Here is a 25,227-nt window from a genome sequence, read left to right as displayed (position 1 = left end):
TCTCCTCACTGGAAGCCTTGAATACAAAAGATTAAAGTCCTTCATAATCTCTCTCCAGGTTTATTTCTCCTTACTTCTCTTCACCCCACGAACTCTTGTCCAAATTTGGCACTTCATTTTCCAATTCTGGGCCTTAATATTAGTGCAGAATGGGCTTGCTTTTTAACCTGTCTTTCAAGACCCATGGCCTTCTTAAAGGTTTAGATAACATGCAGCTTCACTATAGGAAGCTCATCCTGTAGTTGTTAGCACTTGTTCTCCACCAAAATAATATTGATTCTGGTTATTTGTATGGAGTCTTTTCCCAGAAGAGTATAAGTTCCTTGAAGAGAAGTACTACTCTTTTTTTTTTTTTTTTGCTTGTGGGCACTACCACAGGGCTTTGTATATAAAAGATGCTGAATAAATATTTACTAAATTTAGTGAGAGACTATTTAAATTTACAGCCTGTGTAAAAGTCCTCATGAGCATACTGTCTTATTGGTAACTCCTAAAATTCTTTAACACTGACGATCTAACATTTGCATAATGATTCCAAATTCCTTATTTCATTTAATCCTCAAAGAACATAAAGGATTATTTGTCCAAGTAATGAATGAGGCTAGTCAATCAATCAAGTTCTTCTGACCTATAATCTGGTGATCTTTCCACAACATTCTAATGCAGGATCCACTGTATAAAGACAGATCTAAGCAGAGGTAGACATTTATTTGGACAGCTAAGTGGCACAATGCTGAGCCTGGAGTCAGGACCAGAGTTCAAAATTAAACCCCAGACACTTACTAGCTGTGTGAACCTCAACAAGTCACTTAACCCTGCTTTGGTTTCCTCATCTGTAATATGAGCAGAAGGAAATGGCAAACCACTCCAGCTTAGGTCCTTTATTCACTATGCCAAATTGCATTTCATATCTTAGGATCTGCAAGGAGATACAGTGGCTTAGAAGTACAGTAAGACCAAGTTCAAATTTGGCCCCAGACATTTAATTGTGTAACCCTGGGCAACTCACTTAACCCTGTTGGCCTCAGTTTTCAGCTATAAAAAAGAAAACAGCAAACCACTCTAGTATCTCTGCTAAAAAAAAACGAAAATAAAAAATCCAACTCCAAAATAGAAGAGTTGGATATAACAGAAATAAACAAAGGAAAAGTAAATGACTTCACAATCTTGGCCATTACACTCTACATATGATCTCTGAATTTCAGGGCTTGTGTAATGGGATTATTTACTAAGCTAAATCTCAGGGTCACCTGCTTTAAATAGTCTTAACAGAAATACCAGAATTTTAAAAAGACGTGGCCTTTTAGGCTTAATGAGATCTTCATAATACCGATAGTCCAGCAGTTGAAAAAAATCATTAAATTGAGAATTGTATAAATACCTGTGTCTTATCTTCAGGAACTTTGAGCCAGTGATTAAATGCTTGTGAAAGTTTAGTTCTCACTTGTTTACCTGCAATTAAATAATTTTTTTGTTAGCAATCAGTATCTTAACTATTGAAAAATCCATAAATGTTTTTCACAATTATTGAGTCCAGATCAAATTAAGTCATCTTTCACTATGCTGTCTTATTCCTATATCTGGGAAATATCAAGTCTCAAATGCTTGTAAGGAAGACAAGACCAGTTTTAACACCACTTCTCTGTATTAAAAACAAATAATTCTAGAAAAGGCCTCTGACATCATAAAACAGTTCATCCCAATTTTAAAGATGAAGAAGTCGCATGAAGGTAATGGTATATCATTGTTCTATAAAAAGGTTGAACAAGTTGATTTTAGAAAGGCCTGGAAAGATTTATACAAACTGATGTTGAGCAAAACAAGCAGAACTAGGAATACATTGCACACAATAATAGCAAGAATGTTTGATGATCAACCACGGAAGACTTGGCTCTTCTCAGTGGTTCAATGAACCAAGGCAATTTCAATAGACTCTGGATAGAAAACACCATCTGCATCCAGAAAAAGAACTAGGGAGACTAAATGTAAGGCAACACATGCTATGTTCATTTCTTTTTTTTTTTTAATTTCTCCCATGATATTTTTCTCTCCCAACATGATTCATAAAGCAATGTGTATTAAAAATAAATTTACTAGGGGAAAAAAAAGAAAAAAAAATTGGCCCAATGGGATGGTAAAGGATTTGGACAAAGTCATATTGCTTAATTAATAGCAGAGTTGGGTCAGAAATTTTTAATAAATTCTACCTTTCAGTAAAATTAATTTAACTTAGAAATATTTAGTTCTAAAATTATTCATATTTTATTTTACTTATATTTAGACTCACTCTCTGGATTTGGACTTTTCTACATTTACATTGCTTGTTGACTTTCCCACCTGGAAAAATATTTACTCAAGGGAAGTAATGTCTCAATTTTTCCCTGATTGTGATGGCCTTAATGATTATTTTTTAAAAAATTCATCATTTGGTGGAGATAGAATGTAAATCAATACAAGCGATGTTCCCTTCTTTTTTCTGTTTTTTTTCCCCCCTTGCTCAAGGTTTTTCCCTTTTGTTCTAATTTTTCTCTCCCAGCATGATTTATAAAACAATGTGTATCAAAAATAAATATTCATCATTTATTTTTTCGGGACATTCTTTAAAACAATTTTTGAGTTCTAAATTCTTCTCCTCCTTCCTGCCTCTCCTTACCCAAAGATAGATGGGGAAAAGTTTCATATTAATCACATTGCAAAAATAAAAGAAAAATAAAATTAAAAATGTATTTCAAGTAGTGATATATTTTATTTTTTACATTACAATTATTCCCAACCTCCTTTTCCCTTTCCCTCTCAGAGAGGGAATTTGTTTTGTTTTGATGAAAGAAAAAAAGGAAGGAAAACAAATCAGCTAACTGAACAATATACCAAAAAAAAAAAAAAAAAAAAAAAAAGAAAGAAAATATAATGTACCACATTCATAGGCCTCCATCTCTGCAAAAGAGTAAATGGTTGTCTTTCTTTAGACCATGCTTGTTATTTGTAATTTTGTAATATTTGTTTTTGATTGTTTCTGTGGCTTTTCTTTTCATTTGCACTGATATAGTCATTATGCATAGTAGTGGTCTTTAGCACCCAGCACAGAACATGACATATTAAAGACACATAATTATTAATGGTTGATTAACTACTGATGGGCAGAGCAATTGTAACTGGCATTATTAGAGGAAAAGCCCAAAGTGATGAAATAATGGATATTTTGAAGCATTAGGGATAAAATATGGGGAGCAGAGGGAATTTTTATGGCCATCAGGTAAGCCAAAAATTTAAACAATTTCCTCAGTCTTTAAACAAACTTAAGGGACGTTTGCAGAAAACATAAGTTTCAGTTATTTGTGTTTTCCTCTAATTTTGGTCATTAAAGTTATCCTGTATTTACTGATATAATAAAAAAAAATTAATGTTATCTTTAACTGGTTTAAAAATTAACATCCTATTTATCTCATAAAAAGCTACTTATTACTTTCCCACTCATCTTTTTCCAGAACTAATTTTTCTAATTATGAGTATTCCTTCAAAACACATTCTCCCTTTCCCCTTAGTCCAAATGGTTACAAAACTTATAAGGTATACATAACTTTTAAACTAAAGTATAATTTCTCCAAAACACCTCTCTAGAAAGACAGTTTTTTGTAAGCAAGGATGAGGGGGTCTGGGGATATTTGTTGGTGATTAAGAGAACACACCAACTCCAAGAGGGAACTGAAAGGGGGAAAAAAGTACCTTAGATTATCTTTTGGAAAAAAATTGGAAGAATTAGAATCCAAAGGGTGTTTTATATAGAAAAGTGAGGGAGGGTTAAACAAATTGTGGACACTGCTGAGTCATTAAGAAAAAGAGGGGCAGCTAGATGACGCAGTGGATACAGCACCAACCCTTTAGTCAGGAAGAACTGAGTTCAAAATCCAGCTTTCAGACACTTAACACTAACTGTCTAATCCTGTGCAAATCACTTAGTCCCAATTGCCTTATAATAAATAAATAAACGATGAAAGAGACTATTTTAGCAAATCCTGGGTTATATGAATCCATACAAAGCAAAATAAGCAGAACCAGAACAACAAATACAAAGACAGCAACATTGTTGAGAAAAACATCTTCGAAAAACTTAAGAACTCTGATCAATGAAGTGACTAATCACATCTCCAGAAGACCAAGGATTAAGTATGTTACTCAACTACTGACAGAGAGATGATAACACAAAAGGCAAAAAAGAACATAGATTTCTGGACATGACCCCTATGTGGATCCATTTAGCTTACTTGTTTTTTAAGAGTTTTCAAGAGTTTTTTTCCTCTTTTCTTTCTTTTGGTTTTTAATTGGGGATACAGAAAGGTAAAAAGTTAAGAGAGGTGAGATTAGTAATGATGATGCAAAAAGAAAAGAAAGACATTGAAACATTTAAAAAATGTTCAGTGGAGAACAGAAATTCAGAAGAAAACTTTACTATATGTTGTAAGGGAACAGTTTACCTGGTAGTTGAAGTAAGTACCTGTAGGGTTCTAAAAGTATTCTTTCAGATGTTTTCTGAGTTTCTTCCATAATTTGAAGAATTCAAACAAGCTGATCTGTTAAAACAACAAACTACTGTTATTTATTTGAACCATGGTGATAATGTCAGTTCTCAAATTATCTTGAGAATGACAAACAAAAATTAAATGAAAAATGAAATCCTTATTGGTCTTTTTCTTAGCACTATACCTCAATGAGTCTTTTAGGGTTCAGCCTGTTAATTTTATTCATATGAAAGTAAAGGCTGAAAGATTATTAGTATGACTCCTTTAGATTATAGACAGGCTTAGCTTGTCTTTAAATGGTGCTTAAAAATATATCTATATATTGATAAAGTCAACATATCAATATATAGATGTAATTAAAAGTAATTTATAAGTAGGAATGATTTAATGAACAAAATCTTAAACATTACTAAACAGACCATACATAAGAAATGAATAAACATGATTTTACATGCTCAAGAAATGTTTTTTCTTTTTTCAAACTAAGAAATGGAAGTCCCCTTGGCTCTTATCAACAATAAAAAGATCCAGATTAATTCCAACAAACTTGTGATGGAGAGAGAACCATCCATATCCAGAGAGAGGTCATTTGTGACCGAATATGGATCACAACACATAGTATTTTCACCTTTTTTGTTTGTTTGCTTGGTTTTTTTTTCCACTTTTTTTCCCCTTTCTGATCTGATTTTCCTTGTGCAGGATGATAAATATGGAAATATATTTAGAAGAATTACACATTCTTAACTTATATGGATTACTTGCTGTCAATGGGAAGGAGGAGGTGGGAAGGGAGGGGAAAAAATTTGGAACACAAGGTAAGGGTGAATGTTGAAAACTATTTTTGTATGTACTTACTTAAATGTTAAATAAAGAGCTATTATTAAAAAGGGGGGGAAAGGGGGCCAGTCAATTCAATTTAGGTTCTCTGAGTTAAAACATGCAACTATGTTTTAATTAAAGGCAATGCCTTTATTAAGTCTTTGAATTGGCAGAAGGACTTGTTCATGTTTATTTATCCCAGAAAAAGACTTTAGAGAGACATGAAAGCTATCTTTAAGTATCTTAAAGAGTGATCACCTGGGGGATTAGATTTGTTTTATTTGGCCACAGAAGATAAAATAAAGAACAAGAGCACATAGAAGCTTAAAAAACTTAACAATAATAGGTATCATTTATATAGTGCTTTAAGGTTTACAGGGTGCTGTACATATGCTCTCTTACAACACCTCTGTGAACTAATCATCATTATTTACCTTATTTTACAGATGAGGCTTACACAGCTACTAAGAAGTTGGGGAAGGATTTGAATACAGGTCTTCCTAACTCCAAGAACAATACTCAAACCACTCAAATCTGGCTGTCAAGTAGTCTTCCAGGAGTGGGATGGGCTGCCACAGAAAGTAATGAGTTCTCCTTTTTTAAAGCAAAGATTTGCACGAGAGAGGTTCTTGCTTAAGTAAAGGAGGAAAAAATTATTCCTCTTTCACTTTATGATTCTACTTTAACTGAAAGATTTTATTTTGATAAAAAATGAACATAATTTTTCCATCCTTCGATTTGACTTTTCTTGAATATTGAGTCTCTTCATTTTTTTTTCTTTTACTGTATTTTACATACTTAATTATTTCTTAATTGCAATGGAGTGCCATATATGCTTGGAACAACTTATTTCACAGTCTCCATACTAAAACATTGTGTTGCTTTCTCATCAATTTCTAGCTGTGCTACCGATATGAAGATTCAGCCTAATTGCACTACTGATATAAAAATTCAACACCTTTAATGCCAGTTAATAAGGCATGAATTTCTTATCAAAGGATCAACTTATAGAGCTAGAAAAAATTAATGAAATTCATTTTTTAACTTTAAAAATGTATCATTTTATTTGCAAGATAAAAAATATGTTTATAGAAACTTATAACACAGTTCTGTAAAATCTTATTGTTGGAAGAACTGCCAGAATAAAGAGACAGCATTATTTTTTTTTTTGGGTTGATCACTAGCAACAACTAAAAGGAGTTAAGAATAAAAGGAAAAAAGAATAAATAACAGCAAATTAAAAAACAACACTGGAAGAAAACTTTCCAGGTATACTTTTTATAAATACAAAAACATTCACAAATTACAAATATCTCAATAACCATCTCAATAACTCAATCTCAAATTGACTACAAAACAATAATCAAGGTATTGATTAATCAATCTGCTGAATGGATTTGTAAGCAAATGACCACAATAACTTATTGTTTGCTAAACATTTCATCTACTAGAGTAGGAAATCACTATCTGACAAAAATTATTTGAAAAACTGGAACATTATATGGAAGAAACTAGGTGTAGACCAACACCTCACACTGTGTAAGAACTTATACAAGATTTGGATACAAAGGGTGATATTAAAACCAAAAAAGAATGTGTAAAAAAGAAAAGAAGTGTACTTTTCAGATCTTTGGAAAGAAGAGGAATTCATCAAAAGACTAAGAGGCTTATAGAAGATAAATGAACAATTTTATTATATGTTAAATGTTTTTTGTCAGCACAAACAAATCAATGTAGCTAAAATTAAAGAGCTAATTGGGGAAAAAAATCTTTATCGTGATTGTTTTTTCTAATAAAGATATACAGGAAACGGATTCAAATTTCAAATCTATAAGAATAAAAGCCATTTCCATTTGATAAATGGCCAACGGATATAAACAGGCAGTTTTTTGATAACAAAATTCAGGCTCTCAACAGTCATTTATAAAAAGTGTTTCAACTCATTAATAACCAGAAAAATGCAAATTTAAGCAACTCTAAGTTCCACCTCATATACATCAGACTGATAAAATGAACAAAGAGGAAAATAAGAAATGATAGCCCAATATCTTTCCCCCCAATAGTACTTTACTTTTCTAAACAAATATAAAAATGATTTTAATCATTTTTATAAGTCTTTGTATTTAAAATTTTAATCTCTTTTTCCCTCTCCTATCACCTCTCCAAGACGGCAAGCAATTTGATATAGGTTAAATATGTGTAATTCTTTTAAACATATTTCCATATTTGTCAGGTTGCGCAAAAAACAAAACAAAACAAAACAAAAAAAAAAAAACAAAACAAGAAAGGAAAAAAAAAACACAAGCAAATAAACAAAAAAGATGAAAATACTATGCTTAAATCCATATTCAGTCTTCATAGCTCTCTCTGATGTGATAGGCATTTTCTATCCCAAATCTATTGCAATTGCCTTCAATCACTACAAGTCCATCAGAGTTGATCATGACATAACTTGTTAATGTATACAATGTTAGTTCTGTTTATTTCACTCAACAACAGTTCATTTAAGTCTTTGCAGACTTTTCTGAAATCAGCCTGCTCATCATTTCTTATAGAACAATAATATTCTATTATATTCATATATCATAACCTATTCAGCCATTATCCAACAGATGGGTATCCACTCAATTTCCAGTTTCTTGCCACTACAACAAAGGGGTACTAGCAGCATTTTTGCATATGCCTCTTTTTCTTTCCCCTTTTATTATCTCGTTGGGATACAGACCCTAGATATCTTTTTTTTTCCCCCCTGAGGGTGGGGTTAAGTGACTTGCCCAGGGTCACACAGCTAGGAAGTGTTAAGTGTCTGAGACCAGATTTGAAATCGTTTCCTCCTGAAATTCAAGGCTGGTGCTCTATCCTCTGCGCCACCTAGCTGCCCCCAGATCAATATCTTTTACAGAATCAGTGCAGGGATAAATTTTTGCAGAATTGCTATTCTCTTTTTTTTTTTTTTTTTTTTTAACTTATATTTAATAAGTGTTTATTGAATTGAATTGGAACCAATGAAAGAATTATAATGGTTAAAGAAGAGAATTAGTAGAATGTTTTCATAGAAGCTAAAGGAGCAAAGTCTAACCAGAAAGAATGAGGAAATCAACAATGTCACAAGACATATACAAGATGCACAAAGAAATGCAATGCATAAGAAAAGTCAGGGAAGAGAAAACTTAAAGGAGGCCACTGAATTGGGAAATTAAGAAATTCCTCCTCCTTAATGTAGGTATTTCCTTAGATTCCAAGAAATTGGTTAAGCTATTAAAAAGGAAATATTGTTGCTTGCTGATCAATTGTTATAAGTTATTTATAAGCAAACTGCCACATGATTAATTCAATTCCATCATCAAAATATCCAAAATACTCAGATTTATAGATTAATTGTTCTATCTCAGTTATCTATCTGGACATGAAATTCTTTTTTTTTTTTTATTATATATATATATATATATATTTTATAATATTATCCCTTGTATTCATTTTTCCAATTTACCCCCCCTCCCTCTATTCCCTCCCCCCGACGACAGGCAATACCATACATTTTACATGTGTTACAATATAGTCTAGGTACAATACATGTGTGCGAATATCACTTTCTTGTTGCACAATAAACATTAGAATCCGAAGGTACATGCAACCTGGGCAGACAGATATTAGTGCTAACAATTTTCATTCCCCTCCCAGTGTTTCTTCTCTGGGTGCAGCTACCTCTGTCCATCATTGATCAACTGGAAGTGAGTTGGATCTTCTTTATGTTGAAGATTTCCACTTCCATCAGAATACATCCTCATACAGTATTGTTGTTGAAGTGTACAGTGATCTTCTGGTTCTGCTCATTTCACTCAGCATCAGTTGATTTAAGTCTCTCCAGGCCTCTCTATATTCCTCCTGCTGGTCATTTCTTACCGAGCAATAATATTCCATAACCTTCATATACCACAATTTACCCAACCATTCTCCAACTGATGGACATCCATTCATCCTCCAGTTTCTAGCTACAACAAAAAGAGCTGCCACAAACATTTTGGCACATATATGTCTCTTTCCGCTCTTTAGTATTTCTTTGGGATATAATCCCAGTAGTAGCGCTGCTGGGTCAAAGGGTATGCACAGTTTGATAACTTTTTGGGCATAATTCCAGATTGCTCTCCAGAATGGCTGGATTCTTTCACAACTCCACCAGCAATGTATTAGTGTCCCAGTTTTCCCACATCCCCTCCAACATTTGTCATTATTTGTTCCTGTCATCTTAGCCAATCTGACAGGTGTGTAGTGGTATCTCAGAGTGGTCTTAATTTGCATTTCTCTGATCAGTAGTGATTTGGAACACTCTTTCATGTGAGTGGATATAGTTTCAATTTCTTCCTCTGAGAATTGTCTGTTCATATCCTTTGACCATTTATCAATTGGAGAATGGTTCGGTTTCTTATAAATTTGGGTCAGTTCTCTATATATTTTGGAAATGAGACCTTTGTCAGAACCTTTGTTTTTAAAAATATTTTCCCAATTTGTTACTTCCCTTCTAATCTTGTTTGCATTAGTATTATTTGTACAGAAACTTTTTAGTTTGATGTAATCAAAATCTTCTATTTTGTGATCAATAATGATCTCTAGTTCTCCTCTGGTCATAAATTCCTTCCTCCTCCACAAGTCTGAGAGGTAGATTATCCTCTGTTCCTCTAATCTATTTATTATCTCCCTCTTTATGCCTAAATCATGGACCCATTTTGATCTTATCTTGGTATATGGTGTTAAGTGTGGATCCATATCTAATTTCTGCCATACTAATTTCCAGTTTTCCCAACAGTTTTTTCCGAATAATGAATTTTTATCCCTAATGTTGGAATCTTTGGGTTTGTCAAAGATTAGATTGCTATAGATGTATCCTTTTTTGTCCTTTGTATCTAATCTGTTCCACTGATCTACCGGTCTATTTCGTAGCCAATACCAAATGGTTTTGGTGACTGCTGCTATATAATATAAGAATTGCTATTCTCTTCCAAGAATCAATAAGAAGTATTTCATCTAAGAAACTATTCATTTCAATATCCTTGGCTACTCATTATAAGATATCTTTCATGAGACAAAATTCTAGAATAAAAAAAAAAAGACAAACAACACCACAAAAATCTTCCAAGGATCAGAATTTCAAAAGTTTTATTCAGAGTTGTTTACATAAATATGGTGAAGTTGCAGTTGAATCTTTATGTGACAATGGAAAACCATTTCATCCATCTATAAAATCTAATCAAGAATATTGTGGTGGAAAGGGCACCAGATTTATGGGCAGAGGAAATGGGTTCAAATCATAACTCTGCTACTTTCTTTCTTTCTTTCTTTTTTTATTATAGCCTTTTATTTACAAGATATCTGCATGGGTAATTTTACAGCATTGACAATTGCCAAGCCTTTTGTTCCAATTTTTCCCCTCCTTCTCCCTCCCTCCCCCATATGCAGGTTGATGAATTCATGTTACATATGTTAAAGTATAAATTAAATACAATAGATGTACACATGATGTCCAAACAGTTATTTTGCTGTACAAAAAGAATTGGACTTTGAAATAGCCTGTGAAGGAAATAAAAAATGCAGCTCTGCCACTTTCTTTTAACTTTGGGCAAGTCAACTGACCTCTCTGGGCCTGTTTCTTCATTCATAAAAATCGTTAAACAGAACCTTTATAAGGCCCCTTCTGGAATTAAATTTATGAGCGTAGTCTATTAGTGACTACACTGTAACTGTACTTCAGTGTAACTGAAAACACCATTAAAAATGTCAAACTCTAAGTAAAGAGGAGAAAACAAACAGGCTGCTAATAGTGGGGCCAAAGGGACTACTAGGATAAAGGAGTGAATAGATTGTCATTTATGATCACAGGCTGAGATGTTTTTAATTGTTTTCTTTCTTATAAGACAGTTCAATATGGAAGAGAAGAGGGCTGAGGGCAAAGTACAGATATTTGTGCTCTGTTGGCTCAATCTAGCCAACTAAAAAATTTTCATTTTTTCCTTTATTTTCGTCACAATCATTTTAAAGTCTTTTTATAGATTTCTTAGTGATTCTCAATAGAGTAGTTCCCAAATATTTGGCATATTTTCTCGATTTGTAAAAATTCTTTTTACAAAATCTAGTTTTTTGTTATATTAAAAAATGGAGGTGATTTTTTTCTTTTGTATGTTTATGCAGTGTTAAAAGTCCTCATGCTGTAATGGATAGACAACCCTTAAAGAATAAGCAGACTATTTCTATAACCCCAGGAAAGTCAAATATCTCATGAGAAAAGATGAACTGTATATATACAGAAGAGACTAGAAACAAGAAGACAATTAAATCAATATAGGTGAGAAACAAAACCGAAATGAAGATGGTGGTCATATGTAAGAAGAGAAAAGTAACAATAAAGAGTTAGAATGGAAAGGACGTGGCCAATAAATAAGGATGAGGAAAAAGGTAAAAGTAAGAGATGACACTGAGATACCAAACCTGGGTTCCTAAGAGGATCTCAAACAGAGATTAGGAAATTTGGAAGGAGGGACCAGATGAGTGAAGGAGAGACTATCATTCCCATTTCAGACATGGTGAATTTGGGACATCTAGTAGTTGACAATATGGGTTTAAGAGTTCTGGAGCTGAAGTAACAGATAGAATTAGCAGGTGATATAGCCATTAGCTCTTAATTAAATGCTTAATATATGTAATGAAAAGTGCTTTGGAACTAGGGGTATATATATAGAAAAAACTAAACAATCCCTAACTTCAAGAAAATTCTATTGGGATACAACAAAAACATACATATGCCTCTGTACATTTATATCAATAGTTACATATATATATATGTATATATACACACACGTACAATACATAAACTATAATTTAGAGGGAAGTGGAGATTAGGAAAGATCTCATGTAGAGAGAATGGCACTTAAGCTGAATTTTGAAGGTAGCCAGAAATTCTAAGGGATAGACAGGATGAGAGAGTGAATTCCAGGAAATGGGGATAGAATGAGCAAAATCATGGAGATGGAAGAATGAATGTCACATGTGGGAAATAGCATATTCTGGAATTAGTCCAATATGGTTAAAATGCAGAGTGCACAAAGGAAGTAATATAAAATAAGCCTGGAAAAATAAGCTGGGACTAGGTTGTGAAGGCTCCAAATGTCAAAAGAGTTGATTTGTTAAAAAAAAAAAAAATAGGGGAAGTCCTCTAGCATGACTATATATAGCTTCTTCAAAAGCCTTGAGTTGCTCTCCAGATGCCTTGGCTGTTTATAGTGTATTTTCACCCTGACATGACTTCCATTTTCATTTCTTTGATCTTCATTCAAATATTATACCTTTAAATAGAGACCCCCTAGGTTTGTAGCTTTTTACACAAATGAGTTAACTCACTCATATACAATGTTACCTTGTCACATTTAATAATTTTTTTTGAATGTGGTAAAGTCCTGTTCCTGTCATACTTGAATTCAAGTTAGTAAGTGTCAACTATCATATTTATCTTCTTAGGAGACAATTCATTACATGAGTGAATGGGAATAAACTGCCTATTTCAGTCTAGTCTGTAAACATTTAAAGAGGTTCAGGGAAAATGTCGAGATAAATCAGATTGAAAGCTTCCATTTTGGCCTTTACTAATGATAAATCATGAACTCTGAATGAACACTATTACAGTAAGGGATAGGATGGCTCCAGTAGAAAAGGACTCAAGTTTTTTCTTAATTCTCTAAGATTCTCTTTTGTAATTTTGACTGTCAGCTTATTCAAAGAATGAATTAATCAAAGAAATTTATGTAGCATGCATTCTGCTATAGAAAAGCAAAAACTGCAAAAACCAGCCCTTGCTTTCCAGGAGCTTACCTACTCTAAAGGAGATGACATGAAAATTAAGACCAACTACATACACGATACATACAGATTAGAAGGTGTCCTTAAGAGAGGAAAACTCATTGGCTGGGGGGACTGAGAGAATATTTGATGAGAGTGCATTAGTCAGGGCCAAGGCCCAGAGATAGGAAATGGAGTGTCACATGTAAGAAACAACAATAAAACATAAGAAGACTAGAAGAGTAGAAATTGGTCAGGGTGTAATGCCAAGCAGAGGCTTTATCTGATTCTGGGGTTCTAGGGAGCCACTTGAGTTTATAAGCAGAAGGGAATAAAGGTACAAAGGCCTACCTTTGAGGAAAATCACTTTAGTAGGTGAAGTGAAGAGAGTCGAGGAGATTAATTAGGAGGCCACATTACTTTAAAGAGAAGTATCAGATGCTTGAACTGGGGTGATGACTGGGTGAATGGAGAAAAGGGGACATATACAAGAGGTATTGTGAAAATAGAAATGACAAGGTTTGTCAACGGACTGGATACTTGTAGTGAATTAAAGTAAAGATTTGAGGAGAATACCAAAACTGAGAGGGGGAGAAACTGAATGAAGCCTATGATTGTGTGTTATACACCCCCCCCCCATAATGGCCAAACTTACTGATGCCACCTGATAAGTTCTCTCTCCTTAACAAAGAAGCATATATGGAAATGGAATGAAAAACAAATGGGTCTTCGGTAAGTATAAAGAGATTGGAGTTAGGAGATGACTGACAGGAAACAGTCATCCCAAGCCCAAGGAGATATTTCTTTTGGAGGTTTCCTTCTCTTCACCTACTAGAGCCATTCTTCTCACTTGCTGTCAAAAGTTCAACTAATTCAAAACCCCCAATTTCAATTCTGATTATACCAATATTTACATCAAGAAGTCTGATCAGGGCCTAGATTTGATTTCCTAGATTTCTTCCTATTAGAACCTCTCTGACATGTCAACTATTGTCAAATCAATCATTTCCACCTCAATTCTGTGTCTCTCCTTAATGCAAAGGGTCTGAGCTAGCATAAGAAGCATACTCTTCCAACTAAGTGTTGGAAAATGAAAAGTTTTAAATTTAGTACTAGTAAATGAGGGGCTAGGGGTTGCTGCTACCTAGATTAAAAAGTGGCAATGCTATGTAGGGCAGCAAAAGCAGCCAAAATATATGCAAGTCCTTGGATTTGTCATTTACCAGATGTATATAACCATAAGGAGGTCAATCTCTTAAGACCTCAGTTTCCTCATCTGTAATATGAGAGGTATGGGAATAGATGATTTCTTTTAAGGTCCATTCCAGATCCAAATCATGAATTTTGGGGGAAAAAAAATAAAGCAAATCAATTATAAAGTACTGCTGTTATTGTTAGTCTTGATCTATATTTTATCAGCAGATTCTATTTTATTTATAAATGCAAACATTTTCAAGATGGCTGGATGGCTTAGGAGTCAAGCTGTGGCATAACAACTATGGCTCACCTATTAGGGACCTTTATCCAATAGAGTCAAAACTGCGAAACTGGTTATAGTAAATTTACTTAAAAAAAAAAAAAAAAAGTTTTGCTGCCTTTTTTTCTGGTATCACATTCAAGTTCTCAGCCCCAAACACTCCTTTCTTACAAAGACAAAGTCTGACAAAATGGATGGACAAAGCAATTCAGTAAGCAACACTTTACACTCTTAATCTAGTTCATTAAGTAGAATAGCTACTAATGCTAATATACTAATAGGTATAGAGTTTACAGCAGTGTTTCTTAATCTTGAGTCCACAGATTTCTGGGGATCCATTAAAAAAAAATCATGTTTTAATATAATTGGTCTTCTTTGTAATACCATATATTTCATTTTATTCACTTAAAATATTGTGGGAAAGATTTGCCCATACTACCAAAGGGGTCCATGAAACAAACAAAAAGTTAAGAATCCCTGGTTCCTTAATAAAAATATTAAGAACAAAGAGATAATAATCTGAATGGAGTAGAGATGTCTAGGAAGTATATACTCTACTGAAAAGCAGCTCTATTTGTTAAATCAAAGAAGAAACATGAAATAGGAAAATAATTGGATAAATTATAACATACATGACAAAAAGGTACAGTTTTAGAGAAATTGGGGAAGAATTGTATGAATGCAGAGTGAAATGGATAGAACTAAGGCAATATATACAATAATAAAGACACTACAAAGAAAAACAATTTTGAAAGATTAAAAACTATGATTCATGCAATGACCAATAATAATTCTATCAAACTGATGATGAAGCATGCCATCTTCCTCTTGATAGACTGATTGATACAAAATGGAGAATGAGACATACATTTTTGGATATGGCCAATGTGAAAATTTACTGTTTGACAATACACTAAAAAATAGATATTTTCTTTTTATGTTACACAGATTTCCCACTATAAGCTTCCCCTTCCCCTCCCAGAGGGTTACTTCATCAACTCCATTTTGTAATCTCTTATTACAAAAAAAAAATTTAAAGTGAAAAAAGAGGGGAAAAAATTTTGCAAAAGCAATCAGTACATTGAAAAATCTGGCACCATATGTTCTACTCTGGTGCACTCCAACCTCTGTAAAGGAGTTTTGCTAGATTTTGTTTCAGACCTCTACTTTGGGGCTAAACTTGTTCTTTATAATTTTACAACACTCAATTTCCATTTTTTATTGTAATTTTATGTTGTTGTAGTCATCTGTGTATATTATTTTATTGCCTCTGTTTACTTTACTGGACAAAAATTCATGTAAGGCTTTCCATGATTCGCTGAGTTCATTGTTTCTTACAGTATAATATGATTACATTTCATTCATGTAAAAAATAGTAGTCCAGCTCCCAACAGACATTTGGGAACTTTATTTCAATAAGTTGTAAATATTTATTGATATTCAATTCTTTGCTACCATGAAAAGTGCTGATATATTTTCATGGATCTTAATGCTTTTAGCTTAAAACCACAATAAGACATTGTTGGAATCTTGCATGTTCCAAGAGATTTTTCTTTTTTCCCCAATGAGAGGGATTGGAGGAGTTGGGAGTAAGAAGTTGGGTAGGAAAACAATTGTTAAAAAAAAAGAAAAAAGAAAAGAGGGTCAGTGAATCTTTTTTCTCAAATGAACAAAAGAAAATAGGTCAAAATTTAACACAAGTCAAGCACAGGAGTACAAGTAAAATATTGAATTTATTACCTTTGTAAAGGAAAAAGCAAACTTGACATGACAGATTTACTTCCTCATGTTCAATCCAGTTCTATTCTGCATGTAAAAATGCTAATTTTATTTGGTGTTTAGCATTTTTAAGTTTGAGGGGGAAAAAAGAGCCTTTACAAATGTGGTATCTAACCTCATTATTCAAATTAAATTGTAAACTCCTGAGTTACTTGAGACTTGTTAATTGTCAGATCTAATGGTTTGTCTTAATCCTTATTCTTCTCAGGTTCCTTACAGCATTTAATGCAGTTGACCACATCCTGAATAATCAGTTGTTATTTTATCTGTCTCATTGTTCCTTCTCAGTTTCCTTTGCTGGCTTATTACACATATGTGACACACCTTGCAGATCTATGCTAAGGTTTTGCCTTAGATTCTCTTCTCTTTAATACTAGTTCAGATGGTTACTTCATCAACTCTCAAAGGTTTAATTCCCTTCTTTCACCTCTTTAGAATCCTTGGTTTACACTTTGAGGCTTAGCTCCAGGGCCATTTTCTGCATGGGAATTTTTCTCGTCTTTTCTATGGTTACTGATCTTTTAGGATGGGTCTCCTCTCCTCTCTTTCTTTTCTAATATTTCCCTCTTATAGATTGCAAAGCTCTTTAATGATAGAAGATTTCCTTTTGATTACTGTATTCCTACTAAGATGTCTAGAAGATAGCATTAATAAATGCTTACTGTTTGACTATTTACTGATTTATAAGGATGAGTTCTAGCTCATCAATATCCCACCTAAAACATGGTACTAATAATAATCTGGTTTAATCACTATAGAGAATAATCATTCAGTGATCAGTCACAAGACTATAGATTAATATTAGCAACTTTTTGAAACTATGTCATATTGCTGACACAATTTATGAGATGAAAAGGGTTTCAGATATCATCTAGGCAAACCAGTTCTCCAGAAAAACCAATACCTCTCATCAGTGTTCATAAAGTCTCCAAATTAGCAGTTTCAATGCTGGACAACTTACTGTTGAGGGCGGTAGCCCCTTGATATTCCTTGTTTGATCTACAACTTCTTTTGGGGCTTGGACCTTTGATACAAGATCTGGTCAAACTAGTTTGGGCTATCTGTGCTGGCCAGGGTTTTACAGCCCCCATTCTAATCTGCTCAGATAGACCAAATGCCATCAGGAAATTCCTTTTTGGGAAGAGACTTCTGTCTGTCCCCAAAAGATAATAAGAGAATCCTTATCTTATTTACATCACTCTCAGGAACTTCCTTACATCACTACATAAAAGAGAGAACTCAAAAATCTACTTTTTGCAAAATGGGCCTTGTACCATACAGCCATTTTGCCCACCGGCTTTCCAGTGTTTCCATTCTAATCAATAAAGACTATGTTTCCATACATTACTTTGGGGAAGGAAGGAGAGAGAGAAAAGGAACTGACCCATGTCGGTTTAGACCACAGTTTATTCCTCATCATTTACTCCTCATCATTTCTGTTTGCCTCCTGACACAGCTTATTTTTCTTTGACTCAACTTGAAGCAAAGAGATGGTGACTGGTAGAGCCTTGGTCTTCTATTCAGATCATCCAGGCTATAACCTATTTTCCACCCCTCCATTTTTTTTCCCCCTCCAAATTCACAAACTCTCATAATACTGGCTCCTCATAGTGAAAATACTCTGTGAAAAGCCAGTCATTTGGCTCATAGCTACTAGGGAAGACTATTCTAAGACTAAGATTGAAGTGACAATATCCTGACTCTGTCTTTTGTATACTACTCACAGATTAGGAGTATATTCTATCCATGCCTTTATTCAAGATTTCAACCATGAACCATTCCCTTCTTTCAATCTCTTCCTCTCTATTGACTTCTAAAGTAGTTCACCCTCTCATCTTAGATGAAGGTAATGACTTTAGGGAAGAAATGAGGGAGAATGAATCATGTGAATACTGAAGCTGGAAGATATTCATCATGAAATTATCTTTTTAATAACTATTATTCTTACTTTGTTCTTTAGCTCAGGCATTATATTGCAAGTTACTTTTTTTCTTCTCTACTTGGTCTTACATTTTTTGTGACTTAAAAAATTTGAGAGAGGATGACACTATGAATTGAGCACTGGGTCTGGGGTCAGGAAAATCTGAGTTCAAATCTAAGCCTAGATACATTTTAGTCAGGAGATCCTGGGCAAGTCACTTAATTTCTGTCCATCTCGGTTTCCTCAACTGTAAAATGAAGATGATAATAGCAACTACCTACAAGATAGTTATAAAGTTCAAAGGAAACACTATCTATAAAGTGCTTAACAATGTCTGACATATAATTAGTGCTTAATACTTGTTTTTTTCCTTTAATCATATTTTTTGGGGGGAGGGGGAATGGTCATTATTTTTATTGCATTAAGATATGTAGCTTCATGTTGAGTTTGCAGTTCATTAAAATAGCCAGGATAACAAGAATTCTTGCTTTCTCTAACTTGAACTTATACAGGTAATTTTCTGAAACAAAATACAGAAGCTTGTATTTATCCTTATTCATCTTAATTTTCTTCTATTTCTTCAGTCCTACCCTGATTCTTCATTGTGACATGGCAATGATCCTGATTCTTCAAGGCTATGCCAATATATAGTGGTAAGTACTGCTTGTAGGATTTGTGCAAGCTGCAAAGACTTTAAATGCAGGCTTAGGAATAGGCTGTATGTCTTTTGTCTGATTACCAAACAAACTAGTTAACTTAATTAAGAGAGGGGCTCATCATGGTCTTCACTTAGAGAAATCACTGTTTCCAGCAACTCATGAAAACCATCTTCTGAACTATTAAAGGAACAGGATCTGGATCTATAATTTCACTTATATAGGGAACTCCCACTACTAAGGGTGAGCCTTTCTTTGCAATTTGAAGTTACATTGAGTTGCCCAGAGTTGAGACTTTAATGATTTGCTTGGGTCATAAGCAAGTATGTACCAAGAGGTAGGGCTTTAACCCAGGGCTTCCAGCTCTTCCTTTATTATTCCAGGTATTGGCAAAGTATAGCTTGGGCCAAGAAAAATAAAACTTTATTAAAAAAAAAATCATTCTTAGCTCTGCCCTGGGGACAAACACAAAAAGGAAGATACAATGGTACATTCTGTCCTGAAAGAACTTAGATTTGAAAGATGATAATCTGGAGCAATATTCAAGCAATATTCAAAGAGTAAAACCATGTATGACTATGATATTCGGAGTAATATGAATAGTCAAATCAAGGATTTAAAAAGGAAAATGCTGTCCAGTTTCAGAGAAAGAAGTGAGATATGGAAGTATGTATAATATGGTTTTATATGTCTATATCAAACATTGGCCTTCTCTGAGGAAAGGAAGGAAGGAAGGAGACAACTTGGAACTCAAAATGTAACAAAAAGTAAAATGAATGTTAAAATTTTTTTTAAAAGACAAGGAAACAGTATAATTTGAATAATATGGTATGAAAATGACTGGGAAATAAGTCTGGTTGGAAGTGAAATGGAAGCCTGATTTCAGGTAAGATAAAGAAAGATCATCACCCGGGGTGAAGCCAAGGTTTTGATTAGACTGGTGTGAGGGAGAAAGTGAGGATGATGGCTGCAGCATAGGGAATATAGTAAGGATATATCCAGGGAGTGTCTGGACTGTTGAAGTAACTAATTTAAAAGTCCCAAGGACCTACAAGCAAGTTTACCTTTCTACATCCATCCAATTATTGTACCTTGTTGACATGTTGGGAGAATGAGTATCATCCAAAAATATTCATTATTTGTTCTAACTTTTTATCTACTTCAAATTTAATAAACAAGTATGAAAAAGCATGAAAGAAACACATTTTCAGTATCACCCAGTGTCTGCAACCTGCTTCAGAAACTCTGATGTTTACATTGGATTTTGTCTAATCTCATCAGGTGGTCATTTCCTTTCAGCTTACAAATTGGCCATGAACCTGGATCTTATTTCTTCCTATATAATTTTAAGCACAGAGTAACATAGTAAACCTACTTTTTTAAAAACAAAAAAAATGAAGATACTTAAGGAACTCTTCCCCTCTTTTTTCATTCAAAAGAATCCATAATGACAGTGTTTTAAAAAAAAAAAAATTAGCTAAGGACTAGAGAACCCTGAAAATACCACTGAAGGTTCTCCTCCAGGTTGCTATTAACATTAATCAACAGTCATTGCAGTTACAGTTACTGAACCAAATATAAACCTTCCATACCATCATAAAATTCTTTCTCTTGCTTATCCTGAAGAAACTCATAAAACTCTGATAGCATCTCTGAACCCTGTCACATTTATACTCTCAAGCAAAGGGAATGGCTTCAGTAGGGCAATATTAGACAGACCGATCCAAAGGTACCCACAGTCAAAGTCACTGATATACTGCAGGTTGAGGACTGCCAAACAACTAGCTAACAAAAAAATAGAGACAGGGGGTACAGAATAAGAGGTGGCACAAATAAGACACCATACTTGGGAATAATCTTCCAATACTTAATAGTTGTGTGGCCATGTCACTTCATCTCCCCAAGTCTGTTTCCTCATTTGTAAAATGTGTACCTAACTCATAGGGTTGTTGTGAGGCTCAAATGAAATAATATCCACAAAATACTGAACCTTAAAGAGTTATATAAATGCCAGTTATCATTATTGTTATTAATATTTTTCTTTTGGATGTCATCATAGAATGACAGCTATGCTAGTACAACACAATCATAAACAAAAAAGGAAGCACTAACAAGCATCAAACACTATGGATGAGTTGAGGAAGATCCTTTTGCTCTTATTTCTTCCTTTGCATTTTCTCTCTTAGTGTAGGAAGAATTAATTATATGGCTGGTTTAAGGACACCACCAGGAATATTTTTATTTTCTTTTTTTACTCTTATTTGTCCTAAAGACACTGATTAAATTGTGGCCCAATTATTTTTGACATTCAAGTAATCCTTCCAGGGCTGACTAAGCTGACTGAACTGCTGTTCAAATTTTGTCAAATGCCTTATGCAGTCTAGCCAAAATGTGGCAATATCTTCTTGAATGACAATCTTTTAATTTTATGTATAAAAATCATAGAGGTAAAGCTGGGAAGCATCCCAGAGACAATCCAGTCCAATCTTCTCACTTTATAGATGAGGAGACTGGGATTCAGGAGGTTAAGTGACTTGCCCAGAATCAAGGAGGAAACATTAGGGATGAAATTTGAATTTAGGTCCACTGACTTCAGAGTAATTAGGAGTAAACATACTATAATTAAATTATATTAACAATGGTACAAAGCCTTTTATGAAATTATTTGGTATGCTTAAAGTTTTGTTTTCTTTCTGATTCTCAAATTGGTTGTATAGAAGTTGCTTGATAAGCAGAGTTTACAATCCTGGATTTTTGACTCTCTGATAACTTCTTTTAGTTTTCTTGTTTTTTTTTTTTTTGTTTTGTTTTTAAAGATCCTCTTCACTCCTCTTACAGTATTGTTCTTTCTCAATCTTCCTATTAATTCTAATGACCTTCATGGAGCAGACAGCATAGTCATCTCAGACTGTGATCTCATTCTCTATGGGTTTTTGGATATTAAAAAAATAATAATTATAATTCGTGATTTTCTCTCCTTCATCCCTCAATACCAAGGTATTAAACCAACAATGTAATAGGCTTTGAGAATCAAAATTGCTTGAGGGGTTACACACAAAAGAAAACAATCTTGTATTCCATAATTATCTGAAGTTTAAGAAAAAGACAAAAGTTTTCAGGTCTTTACTACTAATAGTCTACATATAATCATTTGCAAAAATAAATACGCAGATTCATATGATGTATGTTATTGTTTTGCTTTATGGGCATATATGACAAATCTGTGATTCTAGTAGGTTTTTTGATGACAAATGATAAAGAATTCCAAAATAAAGTACACATCCTTATATATAGAAGTAAAGAAAAGCACTGAATCAAGCTACTGTGACTGTGTATTTAATTAGCTCCTGCTGCAGCAGACCCAAATAGCCAATGAGGCAACAAGGCAACAAATTCTAAGCCACATAGCTACAACATACTACTTTCTACATAACGATTAATCCTATTATGATCAAAACTCTATATTGCATAGGCACAGCATCTCGCATAACACATTTGCTTACCTACATAAAGCAGACAATCTTTCTTTCACCTACCATGACAAGATTACAGAATAAATACCTCTAAATTACTCCCATATATAATGGCAGAACGGGAAATATGTTATATAAGATTTTTTAAATACTTGATCTTTATTTTAATCAATCTTCTGTATGTATTATACAAGAAATAACTGAAATTTGGTAAGTACCTTTAGAAATAATAAAGACTAATTTCATAATCTGCAATCTGTAATGAAATGGTACATTACATTCTAAACAAACTTGGTCATGGTTATAGTATCATTTAAATACATTTTTTTTTTAATGGCAAATAAAATTACCTTCATAAAGATCAGTCATGAAGTAGTCCTACAGTTGTCCTGGGTTGGTTTTTGTTTTGTAAATCAGAATAACAGATCTCAGGTAGTAAGGACCACTCATTTGTTTCATGGCATCTAGCACAAGATTGGGCCCATGGTAGGCTTTAATAAAAGCAAATCAATACTAATAACAAGCTATGACTTTGAACAAGGCATTTGTTTACCTCTATAGATTTCCCTTAACTGTAGAAATAAAGGGTTTGAAAGAGATGATTTCTAGGGTATCTTCTAGTCTTAACATTCTATGACTCTACCTTCTCTGTCTAGCAGGATGTTTATCACTATGTGTGTTTATCACTTCCTTCTAGGAAGGAAGATACAGGAACAATAGTGGAGAAATGTAGTCCTTTTGTCCTTGACTAATATACAGACACATATATACACAGATTTAGAAAGTGCTTTTTCTTTCTTTTTTTTTGCTCAGGATTTGGGGCGCTATTTCTTGGAAAGGTACACAATATTTATTCCCCTTTCCCTTCCCAATTTCTCCACAACACATACAGTTTTTTAATTGATCCCTGACAAGCCTGTGAGATAGGTATCAACTATAGGCCTTATTATTCCTATTTTACAAATAAAGAAACTGAGCTTTAGAGTGGTTAACTTGCTCATTAAGAGACAATTATTAAGTATGATGGGGTCCTTCCAAATTCAGGATTCCTTATTCTTTTGCTTTAGAAGATAGAAAACTATAACTGTGGAATATGTTCTAACCAGATTATTCTATAAAATCTTAATTTATCTCAATAGACAGATACCCTCAACCTTTTAAATTTAGAAATTAAGCTTCACTTATGATACATAACATACAGTGTTATAACAAATAAAACCACAAATGTCTTCCTGGAAAAAGCATAACTACATCATTCCTCATTCTTCCAAGTGGACAATCTGCCTTAAACTTGCCGTTAAAAAACATAATAACAGAAGATCAAAACAAATGATTTATCAAGCATCTGCAGCATCAAGTTGCAAAAAAAGTTTAAAAAAAAAAGGTTAAAACAAACAATTTTGTTAAAAGAGTGGTGTTTCCTATGAGGTATTTGTGAAGCTGAACACTTTTTCAGTATTCCAAACTCACACCATAACCTTGGGATTATGAGTCTGAGGAAATCTTACAACTACAGAAAGAATTTCTAGTCTAATGGTTAATTTATTATAGGGGGCTCAGTAGGGGGGGAAGGAAGAAAGAGATATGAGAAAAGGTTGAGGAAGTTTGTAAACTTAAAAACAAAAGTGCATTTCAATAATTGGTTTACTTTGTAATTCTAAGTATTTTATGAATTAAAAAAGTTATTCTGTGGAAGGGTCCACGGGCTTCGACAGACTGTTAAAGGAGTCAAGGACACAAATGAGATCAAGAATCCTCAACCAGTTTCAGGGGGCCCTCATCTTAAAAGATGACCTAAACAGACGATAGCCTAAATTCAAACACGGATCCTCTGACTCTTAAAAAAAAAAAAAAAAAAAAAAAAAAAGCTCCAGGAAGTCCTCAGGTAATTGACAGAAGGCATACGCAGTCTTTTTGAGGGAGGAAGAACCGGATTTTTAGTCCAAACTGAAGGATTATTATATCAAAGGCAATTCCTCTCTCCTCCGGGATCACCAGTTTAGGCTCCCTCTTCACACGGGGCTCACACTCCAGCCTCCCTTTCCCCCAGCCCTCAAAGAAAAAAAAACACACAGATATACTCACACAAACACATTAACCCGTTTCAACATCCGGGTCCTTGTCCTTCTTTCTTTCCTCTCCCCGCCCCCTCTGCTCTCTCACCATTCGGGTTCCCCCACCGCTTCCACCTCAGCTCCCGGTAGAACGAAGATAACAGAGTTTCACACAGCCGGTCTCGAAGGAGCACTACCGTGCCTCAACTTCCTCCTTTATAGTTCACTTTGAGGCTCCTCCCGCCGCCAACACGAATCCCTCCCACTGCTTCACTTCGGCACTCTCCGCCCTTTTCAGCCGCCAGCGACTCCGCATTACTCGGTGCGAGAAAATGCGCCATCCCCGTCGCACTGCGCAGGCGTCGCCGCCGCCTCCCAAGCGATAACCAGCTCTGGGCCTCCTCCGTCCTCCACTCCACACCTATTCCCTGCACGCCGACGCGGAGCATTAGGGGTTTTGCAGTCTTTGGCCGTAGGAGGCTGGGGCTTGGCCTCCGATGTTGGACTACAACTCCCAGGAAGCATTGCGGCGTAACTTTCTGTTTCCATAGAACTGGTGGAAAATGGCGTCGGTGTTTGTATGCCGGGGACCAATAACGAAAGGGTGGAGGCGGGTTCTAAAGATCGCCAGCCAATCCCAGGCCTCCTAACGGGCAGTCTAAGGAAGGAGGGTAGGTAGGGGCGGGAGGGAAAACGAGGGGAGGGAA

At 34.3% G+C, this 25,227-nt stretch overlaps 2 protein-coding genes across 6 annotated transcripts in view; one reads left to right on the top strand and one right to left on the bottom strand.

The window, feature by feature from the left end:
• The window catches only part of GGPS1 (geranylgeranyl diphosphate synthase 1), a 30,812-nt gene extending 5,766 nt beyond the window's left edge, over positions 1–25,046 (bottom strand). Inside the window, exons 1-3 of one of the 5 annotated variants that reach the window (XM_074262446.1) lie at positions 24,552–25,046; positions 4,493–4,568; positions 1,382–1,452 (exon numbers count right to left, since the gene is read on the bottom strand). Coding sequence is in view for 2 of the 5 variants with exons in the window: in XM_074262444.1 (XP_074118545.1) it covers positions 1,382–1,452; positions 4,473–4,542 (141 nt within the window). In the remaining 3 variants the exon portion in view is untranslated. Of the gene's footprint in view, positions 1–1,381; positions 1,453–4,472; positions 4,569–24,551 lie in introns of those variants that run through there. The other 4 variants (XM_074262444.1, XM_074262448.1, XM_074262445.1 and 1 more) reach the window with 4 other exon arrangements.
• Positions 24,884–25,227, top strand: part of ARID4B (AT-rich interaction domain 4B) — a 195,017-nt gene continuing 194,673 nt past the window's right edge. The window contains exon 1 of the mRNA XM_074262435.1: positions 24,884–25,191. The gene's annotated coding sequence lies outside the window, so the exon portion shown is untranslated. The remainder of the gene's footprint in view (positions 25,192–25,227) is intronic.

Source organism: Sminthopsis crassicaudata, chromosome 4 (genome assembly GCF_048593235.1).
Source record: "Sminthopsis crassicaudata isolate SCR6 chromosome 4, ASM4859323v1, whole genome shotgun sequence".
In the NCBI taxonomy this organism is placed as follows: domain Eukaryota; kingdom Metazoa; phylum Chordata; class Mammalia; order Dasyuromorphia; family Dasyuridae; genus Sminthopsis; species Sminthopsis crassicaudata.
This window is presented reverse-complemented; position numbering and strand designations above follow the sequence as displayed.